The following is a 16,395-nucleotide window of genomic DNA, read 5'->3' as shown; positions in this document are numbered from 1 at the left end:
CCACAAGAGTCAGATGATGATACTGATTATTAGTTGAGGTACACTCTTGTATGGTAAGCAAGTTGGATGTAATAGAGGAGCCTTTTAACTCAGAGCTCTTTTCATACCAAAACCTAGTTGCTTCTTCTGACATATTGTTTTTCTTTGCTTTGGCCATGTGTAAGTCTGGGCGTAAGGAAAAGCTGGCTAGTTACAAATTGAGATGTTGATTCAACAGAAGTCTCAAGCAATGATTATTTTGAGATTATATGAAATACTCCTTCACCAAGAAAATTCTGTGAGCCTTCTATATATGAGACTGAGCTGTGATGAATTTGCTTGCATTAAGTGATATAAGAGTCAAGCTAGTTTTGTGTTTTGAATTGGTTAATGAGCAGGTACTATTACTGTTGTATATGTGCACTGTTACTATGTGCATCTATTAAAATAGCATCTGTTTCAGTAAAAAATTGGTGACTAGTTGCTTTTCCTTCATTCTGTGTAGTGTTTTCAGTAGTCCAAGGCTCTAATTACTAGAGGCTCTATGTTCTTATAATTTAGTTTCATTGTCCTTTTCATTATCATATAATGACATTAGTTGGTATAACTAGTTTACTGGTGTAAAATTGTCCTTTACTAATTGTATTAGTAACTTGACTAAAAGAATAAGGTGTACACCTATACAGTCTTTTTTCCCAAGAGTTACTGAAGGAGTTGAGACAAATTCACTTACAAAAATGGGAGGAGGGCTACAAAAGGTGACAGAAACATCATTCTCGGAGCTGTGGATCTTTTCTATGCATTGAATTAAAGACAGCAGAGTGCACAGTTTTGTGTAGAGAAGACGCTCAGGTGATCAGATGTTATGCTGATTTGTCTCAGTCTGATTGGAGATTAGCACCAGTTAAACCTTTGTGTGTAAAGAGAAGGTGGAATCCAGCACCCTGAGCAAGGGACCAGCAGGTAGACATTGTCCAGCTGCTAGTTCAGCTGAGTTGCTTGATAGCCCTAAGCCAAGCTGGTCAGGATTTAAAAAACATGTGGTGTTTACATGAGTTTCTTTATTTAATGAAAGAGAACAATAGAATCTGTTTTGTTTGGGGTTTTTTTAATTCAAAAGAGTTCCCTTGGAACGTGTGCCAGTGTATTTGGAAACTTTTGTTGGCGTTAAAATGGCTGAACTGCTGAGGTGTGTCACCATTTTTTTACGGTCCAATATGAGAAAAACATAAAAGCTTCTATGCATTTGTGAAAGTTTGGATTTCAGAAATTATTGTTACATAAGCTACTTAGTATTACTAACACCTGTGGAGAAATCAAAAGGTTGCCATTTGATTGTTGCTCAGTCTGGATTCAAGCTTTGTCCTTTATGCTAAGACTAGCAGCTTGCTTATTAAAATGACTTGCATAATTGTTTGCTTAAAAGGAACAGTTAGTGCTTTGTCTTGCCTCTGGCCTGTCCAGAGTCTAGTTCCTGAGTCCTTAAAATAACTGTTAGAGCCAGAAGTCCTATATAATATCGACTGGAACAAAGGATTGGGAAGAGAGATAAGATTGTTTTATTGAATGGAACTTCTGAGGATATGTACAAGTGGCGTTCTCTCTTAGCTAAAACTCTTTCAGCTCTGGTAGGGTGGCCCATCTGGAAGGTGCACCATGCTGGTGTGTACCTGTCATTCAAGGCAGTAACAGACAGGTGTTAGCTGTGCAGTATAGGGCGACTTTATGGAACACATGTTCAGAGTATGAATAGAAAAATATCATGGAGCATGACTGCTTCTGAAGACAACATTGCTGCATCTTTTGGGATTGGCATCCTTCCTTGGCAACTGCAAGTTTTTTGACATCTTTTGAAGATCCTTGTAGGACGTTTATTAATTTAGCCTCAGAATGCTCTATGAGAAACAGCTGGATATGATGCAGAGGTAAGGAAACTAAGACTATTAAACCCTGCCAAATTAAATAATTCTTTAATGTGAAAGGCCAAGATGAGTAGACATTTTTTTCCACACATTTTATTTCTGAAGGAACGAATTTCCCCTTACATACAAGCATCATGACCAACATTTCCATACTAAATTTACACATTAAGTAAATGTGTAAATTCTAAGTAGTATGGAAGTAAATTCTACTTCCATGAGGGTAAGAGATTGCTGAAGTTGCTAAAAAAAAGTTCTACCTGGTTTAGTTTGTAAACTTTCTTTAAAAAAGGAGTTTGCCTGATTGATTTTTAGTTTTATTTTATTTCTGGGATAGGGCCCTGCAGGTTGTTGCAGCTCAGTAGTAAACAAGAGCTTTGGGATGCAGCTTCCTGTGTTTTCTGGGGCAGTGCACACTGTTGCTGTTGTGCCACGAGGTGGCTTGCTACATTGTGAAGCTTTTCTTTGTACTTCATAAACTAAGTATATTTATTTTCCCCTACAACTTATTTAAAGTTTGAGCATATTCCAGGAAAAATGGAGGAAATGGACCAAGCAGTCGTTACACATTACATTTAGCCCAGCAAGCATTCATCTCCTGGGGTTTCTGCACTAGGAAGACATTCACAATAACACAACTGAATGGGAATAAACAGAAAGGCCAGTTCTTAGGAGGGATTTTAATTATCTGAATCACAGAATCATGGCTTCCAAATGGGATCTGAGGCAGCCAGTATGTAAAGGGAAAACATCCCTATATGATGAAGGATGATGCACTGAAGTGTGTTTAACCACTGCCACTTGGAGAGTGTATGTTCCCAAAGCAGGGGGTCATCACTGCAGTCCCTGCCCTGCTCTGAACATTTCTGTTCAGTCTGTTTGCTGGGGCGAGGTTGGTGGCCCCAGCCAGGACCAAGCAGACATGCTTTTGGGGTTTTTGGACATCCTGCCCCCCAGTATGTGCAAGTAATCTATTTGTTATAGAACAGCTTTAATAAGGCATAACAAATATCTCTCCCCCGAACCCCTGTAAAACTGGTTAATTTGGATGTGAATGGGGTGCCTCAGTGAGAGCAGAGAGGTGAACCCATGAGCTGCAGGTGTGTATCTCCACCAAAGTTTGATGTTGCATCACCTGCTGTCTTTGGGGAGAAAAAAGGAGCAATCTTTTCTCATATTTTTAAGAGGATACTGTAGGGGTTTCTTATTGCAAGGAGAGTTCAGGCAGCTCCTTTCTATCTACGCTGATAAGAAATTTCGTTTAGTTCTAGTACTTCACACTTCAGAGTTTATTAACCTGGGACAGACAATTAAGGTATTTTATAGGGGCATTAAGTTTTATTAGCTCTCAGTTGCATATTTCAAGGAAAAAAAACCTACAAAATATTGGTCCCTTTTCTCCTTTTTCCCTGAACCCATTTTCCATTCCCTCCTAACTCAAACAGTGTTCACGCAAACAGCTGACTTTTGCTTTCAAGGCAACTTGAGGAGCAGGCACCTCAGGGTTGGGGAATAGGATTCAGTGGTTTAGTGTAGAGTAAAAGACACAAATCCCTTCATATAAAGGAAATTTGATAAATGGGTATGAAAGTAATAATCAGTTACAACCAGTTTTCATTAAGAGTATATATAATCAGGAGCTTTAGGGGGTTCTTACTAGCTGATTTATCCCAATGGATGTGGCCTTCCCACGCCTTACCGATTTTTTGGTGGGGTGGAGGGGATACCCAAGGAAAAGATTGTTCCTGTTATACGACCTTCAAGAAAATCCTTGAGGTTCAGGGTACTTATCACAACTTCTGTACTTTGAATTGATGCAAAGGTCTTCAATTTGTTTTGGATAATTTGACATCTGCCTTAAATGACAAACATGAATATAGTGGGCTGGATCTGTTCTGCCTGTAAATTTAATCACAAAAATATTGAGAAAGAAAATACTGAGTACCCTGACACTTGCCTTGAGTACACATATTAGTAATTGACAGTGTCTAGACAGATGGTGATCTGGCAAGTACAGTCTGAGAAAAATAAACTTACAGATATTAAAGTCAGCCACATTTCCCAGTGGTAGTAGAGGGGGGAAACTGGGGGGGGCTAACACAGTTGCCAGCAATTTTGTTTGAAACCTGCTTCCTCTTAAAAAAGTGTGCCTTTTTAGTAATTTCACATGAAAATCCACCAAAGTCTGTAGAACCTGAAAAACTGCCACGAAAAGTAATCTGATGATAAGATAAATATTTGGGTGTGTGGAACACAATGAATCAAGTTTTTCTTCTTTCTTCTCAAAGGACTCTAATTTGAGTCTTTTATGAGACCATAGTCATACAGTGTATTGTCAGCATGTCATTACTGATTTTCGCAGGAATTAAAAAAATAACAATGAGGTGCACTGTTGATCAACTGATGATCACTGAGCTTCAGCACAGCAGCACTCCTGATCATCTTGTCCTAAAATTGCAGTTCAGCTTCTTACCAGGCCTTGAAGATGGTTTGCTATACAAAAGTTGTAACCTAAACCACGTTTAAACTCATGGCACCTGAACAGAGAAAAGGTTACCCCAGGTTTACAGTAAGCCTTGGTTAAGGTCTTCCAAAAGACCTAACAGAACAAGCCACTCTGCCCCCAGCTTTTAGCTTTGGATGGGGTTATTGTGACCCCAGTGCAGGACCCAGCACTTGGCCTTGTTGAGCCTCAGACAACTGGCCTTGGTCCATCAATTCAGCCCGTCCAGATACCTCCATAGAGTCTTTTATCCAGTTCTCTAACAAAATGAATGTTAAGCAGTCATCTTGTCAAGCCTGACAGATTCCACCAAAAGCTTTTGAACTTGCTGACCAGTTGCGAAATAAATTTGACAGATGGACCAAAGCTTCAGTTGCACCAAATTCTGATGATGAAAGTAGGCAATGGGGGGAAAGAGACACAGTTCTAGTATCTCCATGGAAAGAAAGCCTGCCATACAACATCTATTTTCAGGTTTTATTTATATCATCACAAATTATAGCACTTTAATACTGTTCCATTATTAGAACCCAAAGACCTCACAAGGGAGAGCTTGGCAGAGGAGGCCAAGCCCAACTTCACAATTTCTGCCATGTAAGACCAAGATTTTAATCAAGTAGGTAAAATTTTGAATGAGCTTTTAAAAATTAAATTAAACTTCAAGGATAAGTGTGGAAAACCATAAATCCACTCTGTGCCAGGAGTGAGGGAGGGATGACAGGAATGACAGGGAGGGAGGGAGGAGGCTGTCTGGAGTTCAGGACACCAGGTTTCCAGTATGCAGGAGTGATCAGGCTTGGAGAAGAGTAGCCATGTGTTGTTTGAGGGGGTGTGAGTGGCCAAGTAAAACCTACTGACAAGCTTAAAAGGATCTGCTTAGAAAAACTTAAAAGCTTCGTGCTGAATAATGAGGTTTTCTCCTCCTATTGGAATAGGGCTTTCAAGAGATCCTTTTTAAAAATACTGAAGCAATCCCTTAGTGGGCACCTGGAAAGATCCTTCTGAGAAAGCATTGATTTTACAGGAAAGAGCAAATCAGACCTTTATCATGGGGTCAGGCAAGATCTGCTGTGTGGGGAGTCTGCAACCTCACCAAGCCGCTGAGGTCACCCCAGCCCGGCTGCTGCGTGCCATGCAGCAGCACCCTCCTGCTGCCAGGGCTCCTGCTGCTGGGACTCACTGCCATGCTGCAGGAAGGACACAGACATGTTTGTGAGTGGTCTCCTTGTGCAAATCATGGTTATGAAGAATAGTTTAAGCTGGCTGAAGATGAACCTGTCTTCCTTACATTTGTCAGTACTGCTATGCATAAAGGCGTTAATGGTGAATGTTAATAGTGAATTTAACAAGTGAGTCAAACTCCTCTGGTCCCCAAGGAAGGGCTCCACAAGGCACTGGGAGGGGGCAGGGTTAAGCTGTAAATAATTCAGTGTATTTGAAGGAGCATTTTCTGGAAGTTCACAAGAGGAGGCTGGTACGTGACAAGTTTTAGTAGTATTGCAATGAAGTACTCAGTGAGTGCCTTGTCTAAGTGCTTCAGTTTAGTTAGAGCAAGTCAAGTAACACCAGAACCCCTGTTAAATCAGCTACACAACTATTATTAACTATTGAGCTATAAAATAATAAAACCCCAGAACATATCTTGCTTGAACCCTGCCCTCTGCCCATTGCCAGTGGTGTGTTGTGTGTTGAGCAAGAGGAAGAGAGGAGAGCAGGTTACCAGCCCCAGTAACCTGCTAAGTGATGCTCTTCAGGTGAGCTTTGTGTGTTTCACTGCTTTGATCTCTCACCCTCCATAATGCTGGTGGCATGATGGTGCTCTGTGCAGGTAATCTTGCACCCTGCCATGAATCCCCCATCAGCAGAGAACTGCCATACCTGCTCTGCTGCCTGAGGCTTTCTGCTGGCTCACTGCCTTGGAGCACCAAGCGCTAATCCATCTGTGCAAAGAGGAACAGTTTTTGGTTTTCATTTCTCTAGGAGTGGCTCTTGGCAGGTAATTGGGGCTTCTGGAAAGTTTGGTCCTTCTTGGTGGGGTGATTAAGTGCATTGAATTGCAAGAAGGTCAGGGCAGGATCACAGTCTGAAGTTTTCTCCTGTGCATACAGAGACCAACATGTATCATTGACTTCAGTGGAGTAAACTGGCAAGACACCATCTATTTACTTATATTTTAACTCGCTTTGGCTAAGGTCTGTTTGTTCATCTGTATTCACTCATCCCAAGACCAGACATTCATACTTTTTTTCTTCTGCTCACCTCCTGCCCCGAACTTTCCTCTGAGTGCAGGAGTCAGTGAGTCTCCAGTCACACCATGTCCTACCATCTCCAGCCTCTCAGACAGGGAATCCCACTCGTCTCTGTGGGGAATCAGGGAAGTCTAGAGGCAATGAACATGAACTAGCCCTTCTCTGCCCTGAAATGTACTGCTGCTTTTGCTGTCGGCTTGGAGGGCCCTGCTTCCAGAGATCCTGCTCTGCCCACAGCCACTGCTGTCTGCACTGAAGATCATGGGTGTTACCTCCCATCCAAGCTGTGACTTGAGCAGAGGAAATTTGGATGTTTGGCAAACAGCTTTTCATGACAGCACATTAAGTTGGTCACAACAGTTCATGTGGCAGTCATTACATTGCTGTAGGTACCAGAGTCCAGTATAAGGCTGTCACCATCTCACCTTGCCACCCGCAGGTGCCAGGGGAGAGGCTGCAGGCACAAGGTCAGCAGCATGTCCTTGTGCCTCCACTCCCCACCTGGTGTTTGGGGCAGGAGAAGGCCCCACGAACTGGTCTATGCTGTGTCCTGGTAGGGACATTCTGCTGGGGATGAAGGAGTGAGGGACCTGATCCTGCCACAGGCAATTATCACAGAATAATGAGGTTGGAAGAGACCTCCAAGATCATCGAGTCCAACCCATGTCCTAACATCTCAACTTAGCTATGGCACCAAATGCCATGTCTAGTCTTTTTTTAAACCCATCCAGGGATGGTGACTCTACCACCTCCCTGGGTAGACCATTCCAGTACTTTATTATTCTTTCTGTGAAAAACTTTTTCCTAATATCCAACCTATACCTTCCTTGATGCAGCTTGAGACAGTGTCTTCTCGTTCTGTCAGTTGCTGCCTGGTGGAAGAGACCAACCCCTGCCTGCCTACAACCTCCTTTCAGGAAGCTGTAGAGAGTGATAAGGTCACCTCTAAGTCTCCTTTTCTCCAGGCTAAACAATCCCAGTTCCCTCAATTGTTCCTCATAGGGCTTGTGTTCCAAGCCCCTCACCAGCCTTGTTGCCCTCCTCTGGACACACTCAAGCATCTCAACGTCCTCCCTGAACTGAGGGGCCCAGAGCTGGACACAGTACTCAAGATGTGGCCTCACCAGTGCCGAGCACAGGGGAAGAATGACCTCCCTGTTCCTGCTGGCCACACAGTTCCTAATGCAGGCCAGGATGCCTCTGGCCTTCTTGGCCACCAAGGCACACTGCTGGCTCATGTTCAGTCAGCTGTCGACCAGCACCCCCAGGGCCCTTTCCGCCCGGACACCGTCAACCAGGTCCCTTCCCTGTCCCCTGTCCCTGGCAATAGGAGGCATGGGAGTCTTCTGACTCCTGGTGGGCCTCCCTCAAGGATGTAAGGGTGGAGCTCCACCAGTATTTCCCTTTCACTATCCCTAATGCTCCTTAGTCTTTCAACTTCTCCCCTAAGCTCAGCCACTAGCGAAAGGAGGTTATTTACTTGTTCACATCTCAGGCAAGCTTCTTCTGCTTACGGCCCCAGGAACTACTAATAGGCTCAAACACTCTGCACAGGGAGGGGTCTGTACAGACACATCCTTTTTGGAAGGCTCGATTTGGTTACGCACACTTGTACTAACCACAGTTTTTGATCTCATGGAAACCATTTTTAACAAAGACAACAATCCGACCTTACTCGCCAAAAACCTGCAACTCTGCCTGCTTGCCCTGCCTGCACGAGCTGCCGTGCCACGCTCCTCTCTGCCCGCTGCCGCACTCCCTAGAGCTCCTCACACGCCGTGCTCGGACTCACTGGCAGAGGAAGCCCCACCTTTGAATTGCTCTCTCCTCTAGAAGCAAAAAGGAGCTGGATGCCCAGTTCCCATGTGGCTTTGACCTTTGCTTAACAGTTTGTCACTGTACCATGCCGTAAATCAAGTCCCTCCGGATGGGAGAGAATTTGCTGAAAGTCCTTGCAAGGAGTTTCAAAGATAAACCAAGCCTTTTCCTTGAGTTTCAATGCTTCCAGATAGCTGTTTATTAAGTCTTATCAGAGGAACAGAGCCATTCGTGTGACCCAGGTACAGCATAGAGCACAGAAAGCAGGAGTGAGGCCCCTCTATCAAGATTTACACAGCCTTTTAAAGATAATTTAACCAATGGTTACTAAAAATGTACATTATTTTCACTTTCCTACCAATTATTCAGTAACATGGGCAGGAACTGCGGAATTCTCTATCCAATCATTCCAAAGTACTTTTACTGCAGAATATGGAGTAGTAGAAGAAGGAGAAGAAGGCTTAGAGAACAACAACAATCCTCCATTTTGATATTTTTTATCTATTTACTACAAAGAGAAGCCCAAAACCTCTAAATTTTTCACCCTGTGACAATCTTACATAGTAGTCTATCACCTAATTCACACCATTGTATTTTCAATTTCTTGTCTGGTTGTTGGTAATTTTTTCCAAGGTTTGAGGCTAAAACAGTGTTGTTCAGGGGGGTAAAACCCTTAAAAACAGGCAGAGAAATATTCTTGGCACTCTGGGTTCCTACAAGTTTCCACCAGGGACAGAAAGCACTGCGCAAAGAGGACACTTGTGCTGTGGTTTGTATTATTTATGACTGTCTGTCTTCAGAAGAAAAAATAGATTGGGCAACCCTTGGAAACGGAATACTTAAGCCACATCACTGATGATACAATTGCCAAATGAAGTGAAGTTTAAATCTTGACACAACTGATTTTGAGAAATGAAAACCACTTGCCTGAGACATGCCCTCCAAGACAGTTCTGCTTCCTCACCTACTAACTGGAAACAGCAGAAACAGGCTTAGAGTGAAAAGCTGGCCAAAGACCTTCCTGGCTTGCCCTGTCTCCTAAGAGACTATCTGCTGTACAGGAGATCATCTAACATTGCTCACAGAAATCAAATAATTCAACAAGGAGAGCAACCATGCTTGTGGCATTCACACTGCTGATGCTGCTGTCTTCAGGGCCACAAAGGCTGTGACCTGCTGCCCCAGGGTGTCTCTCATATGCCAGAGTTCAGATGGCTTTCCGGATATGCCACACTTCACATGGCTAATCCAAACAGAAACATCTGGAGACAGCAGCTCTCTGGTATGAGAAGAGCTATGACTGATCCTAAGTGTTACCAGAATCACAAAACAGCAGAGGTTTCAGTCCACCTCACTGTCGACTGAACAATCCCATACTTCATCAGCTTGTCTCTGAGGCTGTTTTAGAAGACTGTGTTGAAAACCAGGCTAATGTCAAGATAAAAAATATCCACTGCTTCCCCCTCATCCACCAAGCCAGTCCTCTCATTGTAGACTGCTCTGAGGTTGGTTAAGCACAGTTTCCCTTTGATAAATCCATGCTGACTGGCCTTAATCACTTTTTAGTCTTCCATGTGTTTGCAGTGTTACGAAGAGGATTTTTTCCACTACCTTTGCACATTTCAAGGTGTAGCTGGGCAGTGTGTAGTTTCCCAAATCTTCCTTCTTGTTCTCCTTGAAGACAAAAGTTACATTGCTTTTTTCCAGTCTTCAGACTCTCCCAATCACCATGACTTTTCAAAGATTATTGAGAGTGACCTCACAATAACACCTGCCAGTCTCCTCTGTGCTCATGGGTGCATGCAGGGCCCATGGGCTTATGTATGTCGGGTTTGTTTAAGTGTTCCCTAACCTGTTTCCCTGCATTGACAGTGAGTCCTCCTTGCTTCAGGAAATGACCAATGTTGGGGAAGTTCACCTTGTGAAAGACAAAAACCCCTTAGTGCCTGGGGACTGCAGCAGCTTAGGGAGGAAGAGGCTTTACATGGCATGGAGACCCAGGAGAGGCAGAGGAGAATGGGAAAATGGTGCAGTTCATTTAAAAAGAAAAATTAAGGAAGTCTGCTGGTGTCAGACTAAAAATAGATGCAATCAGTAATCAAAGCAGAGCATGAATAGCATATTGAAATTTCACATCTAAACACCCGAAGCAGTTGAACCTGACTCGTGCAATCTCTGCTGGCTGACCCTGATTCAGTACAGTGCCTCTTCCTGGCCATATCCCTGATGACATCCACCACAGGAGCCACTTCTACATATTGCCTGCAATGAAGTAAAACACTGACTGCTTGACCATAATTATTAAAAAGCCCCAGATTACTACCCTGACAGAAAGCAGAGCAAAATTACCAGGAGTACCAGACACACAGATTACTAAATATCTCAAAGACCAAAAGGAAAGAAAAGCTTTCTACAGTGAATCGAGGTGTATCCCCTAAAGCTTCCTCAGCTGGAGTCCTTTCCAACACCAGAAGTTTGACAACCTTCCTTCATTTAAAAATACAGAGAATGCATTTAGGACCATATTTTAGAAAATAGTTCATAGTCTTACCGATCTCCTCAGGGACAGGAGCTTTGTATAAGGGGTTGAAAAGGAAAATATCTATCTTTGCTCAGTCTGACCTGCAATTCTTTTCACATGCAAAGCAGAGGCCCTGGGGAGAGGAAGGCCAAATAAACACCGTGTATGTTCCCAGGGCTGGAGAGATGTGGGTCAAATCCCTGTTCTGCCTTCTCATTTCCCCTTTGGTGTGACCGATACTAAACCATTTCCCTTTCTCAAACTGGTATTCTCAGGATAAATACACTAATAAATGGAGGTGCCCAGTTGCTGTCTTGTACTATTTATGTATTCCTTATCATGATATGTCTATATTTCACTTTTAAATGCTGCATTAGTCAAAACCCCCCAAATATAAAAGCTGTGTTTCTGTAAGATACAGCCTGGCTAGTGTAGGATTCTGAGGAACATTTCTGTAGTTCTCTGATGGCCTTAAAAGAGCCCTTATATATAAAAGTACTTGCTTCAGAGCAAGCACAGAGGTTACTCCCAAAGAATTAGCCCTTAAATACTGAGGCCAGTGCTTTCAGAGCTAAGACTTTGGGAATGTAGTGTCGATCATCCATGCCACTTGTGTTAGCTTTGGCAGCAGCTACAGCCATCAGTAACAGCAATAAGCCAGAACAAACCATTTTGCCTGTGTAATCATCCACATCCTGACCTCCTCACCTCTCTGCTGGCTTCCTAATGCTTTGCTGCAGCTGTGCCTTGCGGAAAACCATTTCTGCAGAAGAGAACAAGGTTACAGGGTTACTTACACGTGGATCCTCACAGATCAGTTGGTGTTTCTTCATGAAATAATCTGAATAACCCGAGCATTCATTGTATTTTCTTAAAAATGCAAAGGATAATGCACTCAGTGCTCTTTCACCTCTGATTCTCCCTCTCTACTCTGCTCTCGTGAGACTACACCTAGAGTGGAGTGCTACATCTCAGTCTGGGGCCCTGTGATGGTTTTGCTTGGCCTGGTTTTTGGTAGCAGGGGGCAGCCACCGAGGTGGCTCCTGTGAGGAAGCTGCTGGAAGCTTCCACCATGTCCAGCAGAGCCAATGGCTGATGGCTCTGAAGATGGACATGCTGCTGGCCAAAACTGGGCCAATGAGACAGATTGGTAATGCCTCTGTGGTGACAGATTTAAGAAGAAAATTGAAACAAAGTCACAAGGTTTTGGATTCTAGTCAGAGAGGAGGAGGAGGTGAGAGAACAAGTGACGGAAACAACATGGGACACCAAGGTCAGTGGAGAAGGAGGGGCAGGAGGTGCTCCAGGCGCCAGAGCTGAGATTCCTCTGCAGGCTGTGGTGCAGACCATGATGAGGCAGCTGTGCCCCTGCAGCCCATGGGGATCCATGGGGGATGCAGAGATCCACCCGCAGCCCGTGGGGGAGGTGCTCACGCCAGAGTGGGTGGATGCCTGGAGGAGGCTGTGATCCAGTGGGAAAGGGCGCTGCTCGCGAGGCGGGCCCAGCCTGTCCATGGAGGACTGCACCCCATGGAAGAGAGAGCCACGGTGCAGCAGTTTTGGGAGGACTGTGTGCCCATGGGGGGATTCACGTTGCAGCAGTTTTGGCAGGACTGCTGCTCGTGAGAGTGGACCCACATTGGAGAAGTTAACGGAGAACTGTCTTCTGTGGGAGGGACCCCACGGCCTCATTCCTCTCCCTGAGCAGCAGAAGGAAATCTCAGTGATGGACTGACCAAGCCCCCATGCCCTGTCTCCCTGTGCTGTCAGGGGGAAGGAGGGAGGGGGTGGGGGGAAAAAGGTGTTCTAAGGGCTTATTTTACTTCTCATTATCCTCCTCTGATTCTGTTAGTAATAAATTCACTTTGCAACTTAAGTTGAGCCTGTTTTGCCCTTGAAGTGTTTTCTCCCGATCCTTATCTCAACTCATGAACCCTTCATTAATTTTTTCGTTAATTTTTCTTCCTCTCCTCTGCTCAGCTGAGGCAGGGGAGGGGGAGTGAATGGCTTTCGGGGGTGCCTGGCATTGGGCCAGTGTCAAACCATGGCAGGCCCCCAGCACAAGAAAGATGGACCTGTTGGAACGAGTCCAGAGGAGGCCACTAAGTTGATCACAGGGCTGGAACCCCTCTTCTATGAAGATAGGCTGAGAGAGTTGGGGCTGCTCACCCTGGAGGAGAGGAAGCTCTGGGATGACTTTAGAGCACCTTCCAGTACCTAGAGGGGGCCTGGATGGGGCTCTAAGTAATCTGCTCTAGTGGAAGGTGTCCCAGCCCATAGCAGTGCTGTTTGGAGCAAAATGGTCTTTAAGATCCCTTCCAACACACACCATTCTATGTATGATTCTGCTATTCTTATCAGTGCCCGGTTGGGTTAAAAGAGGCTTAAAGCAGTGATACATATGTTTCTTTTCATGTATCCCAAACACATTGAAAAATTAATTTTTTTGAAGATCAGAGATGAGATTGGTGTCTTTGTATTTCAAGCCAAACAGATAACTTTGGTGCTATATTGACCCACCATGCTGAGTGTACCTAAAGCGGAGGGGGTTGCTACCAGCACAGAAGTTGCTACAAGAGATTGGAAAGGTCAAAATGACCCTGGCAGGTTATAAATCTGGAAAGCCTTTCTGTGTTTAACCTTAGAAAAATCATAAAAGTTTCATTTCCTCCTTTTTAAAAATGAATAACCTGCCCTCCTTGAGCCTGGAATGTGTTTCTCTCAGAAACGTGCTGGGTGTGATGAACGCTGCGTGAACAGGGGCTGGGGGTCCCCCCAAACTGTGGCACAGTCCTGCTTGCACAGGATTACAAGCCTGGAAGCTGCAAGAAGGCAGCTCCTCTATGGCTCTTCTATGTCAGGGAGCTACTGAGGGGAGCTGAGATCACAGGAATAGGTTTCATTTTGTAAACCTTTTGATTCAGACTCAAAGGCAAACCAACAAAAAGGTTCTTCCTTCTCAGGCAGGGAGAAATGTTGGTAGTAATTATCTTTTAGGGAGGTTTGGTTGTAATAGTCCTTTAGGAAGCCTGTGAAACTTAGTAACTGGATGCTACCCATCTTAAAAGACTTGAAGAAATGATTGATTTGCAGGAAAGAAAATCAGATGAGTGAAAAAATGCGAACAGTTGGGATTGGAACGGAGAAGCCATGGAACAGGATTAGTTATTAAATTCCCTCTGCTGGAAGTTTCTAAAAGCAGAGGAAGTGGTTGGGGAGTGTAAAGGGAACTGATAGAACTTTGGTGTGGGAACAATTACCAAGGAGCTTCCCATCTGTATGGCACAGTTGCTGAGAGGTGATGCTGGCAGTATTGCAGTGGAGAGGCAAGGAATCCAGAGGAGAGACAAGGTGAGACAGAGCCAGATGGCAGTGGCAGGGGTCATGCCCTGCTCGGTCCCTCACTGGTGTGGCCGGTTTGGCAGTTGCAGAGGAATCCCAGCTATGGGACACCAGCCCTGGGGGCCCTGCCTGTCCCTAATCCTGCAGATCACCTCCTGAAGCACAAGTGTTCATGGCTCCTATTAATTTCTCTTTTTCTGTCTTAGAGGTAGAGGTTTTTACAAATGTTGATCAAAGTTTCCTTCTTTGAGGTAATGATCTGAAAAATCATCATAAAGCATGCCGAGCTTGGAATTAGTGTGGGAGAAACTCACTGACTAAAAAAAAGTTTGGAGAGTTGACTTTCATGTACAATAGTACACTGTTATTTTGTGATCTACATTTAGATTTTTTTCCACTTAAATCATTATGCACCCCATTTCACAAATTCCAGTAAACATTTTGAAACGCTCTATAAATACAATTCATTCTTGTCTTGTAAATGTCTCTGAACTACACCCTTCACCAGGAGAGTGGTTTCCCTAGCAACTAATCCATTCCAAAATCTTAAAAAAAGAAAAGAGAGAATCTAAAAGGGTAAAAAATAGCACCAAAAAAAAAAAAGCACGGTAAGACTGAACCTATTTGATGAACACAAGATACATCCCATTCTGAGGTACTGTGAAGTTTTTATTGCCACTTGTTTTTTAATGCTGTCTTCCCAGACTCATCCCACTGAAAGGTTTATTTCTCCTCATATCTCTGGGGCATGACTTGCTCCCCAGGCAAGGCAGGGCATGGTTACAGCTGGGCAGCCGCTGGAGCTGAGGCTCTCTACCTTTGGTGGTTAAAGGAACCAGCCCTTTCATGTGGCTCCATACATGACATCGCTCAGCTCTTCCCTGCAGCAGGGGTATGTGTCAGTGTCTGCCTCTGCAGGGGAGGTTGGTGGCCCCTGAAACCCAGTCCAGAGAGCAGCAGAGGCCAGTCATGCAGGAAAGTCATGCAGATTTCAGTTATGGGAAAAGGTAAAGGAGTCTTTGCCAAAGGTGCCTGAGCCACTAAGTTCAGGCGAGAAAATTCCTATTTGGCACCCTAGTTTTTTAAACAAATGTAGAGAACTGATGGGTTCTGCTGAAATACAGCTTATGGTAGTGGTCAGCAAAAGGGGTGATGTGTGGAATGGATGCTGAAGTTTTGTTTACAGTCTGCAATGAAAGAAATGAAAAGTGGCTGGAAAAAGCAGCAAGGCACCTTGAATATATACATGTATGAAACTGGGCCCAGCCCTGCAGACAAGGACTTAGGCAGTTGGTGTATTGGACACAATCTGGCAGTGTGCATATGCAGCTCAGAAGGCCAACTGTATCCTGGGCTGCATCAAAAGAAATGTGGCCACAGGTGGAGGAGAAGGATTCTTCCCATCTACTTCATTCTCATGAGATCCCATGCGAAGTGCTGCATCCAGCTCTAAACAACACATGTGCAAGGCTGGTGCAGTGGAGGGACTTAGGTCTGAAGAGGGACTGACTGAAGAAGCTGGAAGAGTGCAGAAGGTTGCGCATGAGAGTTGTGGTCCTTGAGGTCATCCATCTACACCTTCCACAGTCCCACAGGCTTGAACAAGCTGTGTATCAAGGAGGGTTGAAATGCTACTAAACCAGAATGGCAGCGAGGCAATCTGCAAGAGGAGCTGATACCTTTTATTAGTTCCATGAAACAGTGGGGGGGAATATGACTGTTAAATAAAAAGGAACAAAGACAAGCCCCCCCTTCCTGGGGCCTGCAAGAGGAGCTAAAACGAGACCTGTTGTGGTAGAACATTCACGTCTCTGTTGCCACAGGGATGGAGAATTGGACCCATTGCCAGAGGAAGGGCCAGCAGGGGTGTTTAAACCCAGTCACCGTAGTGGGTACAGGTTAAAAAACATGTCGTTGTTGCAGTAGTTGAGACACACTTGGTGGCCTCCCCCGCCTCTGTCTCCTTCGCTTCCCCCTGGAGGCACCGAGAGCTGTCGGTGGGGTTGTGCCTCGCTCGCCACGGGGCCGGGGCGGGCCTGGGGCGGCGGGGAGGTGGGCAGGGGA

At 44.7% G+C, this 16,395-nt stretch overlaps 1 protein-coding gene and 1 long non-coding RNA gene across 2 annotated transcripts in view; one reads left to right on the top strand and one right to left on the bottom strand.

The window, feature by feature from the left end:
* Positions 1–6,827: 6,827 nt before the first annotated feature.
* LOC108447919 lies at positions 6,828–8,652 on the top strand. Its single transcript, XR_001863618.1, has 3 exons — positions 6,828–6,841; positions 8,205–8,210; positions 8,540–8,652. It is a non-coding gene; the product is annotated as an uncharacterized LOC108447919 (long non-coding RNA).
* A 6,207-nt stretch (positions 8,653–14,859) lies between these two features.
* The window catches only part of GCM1 (glial cells missing homolog 1), an 8,444-nt gene continuing 6,908 nt past the window's right edge, over positions 14,860–16,395 (bottom strand). Inside the window, exon 6 of the mRNA XM_008637671.2 lies at positions 14,860–14,876. Within this exon, the coding sequence (XP_008635893.1) occupies positions 14,860–14,876 (17 nt within the window). The remainder of the gene's footprint in view (positions 14,877–16,395) is intronic.

Source organism: Corvus brachyrhynchos, unplaced genomic scaffold (genome assembly GCF_000691975.1).
Source record: "Corvus brachyrhynchos isolate BGI_N302 unplaced genomic scaffold, ASM69197v1 scaffold136, whole genome shotgun sequence".
Classification (NCBI taxonomy): Eukaryota; Metazoa; Chordata; class Aves; order Passeriformes; family Corvidae; genus Corvus; species Corvus brachyrhynchos.
This window is presented reverse-complemented; position numbering and strand designations above follow the sequence as displayed.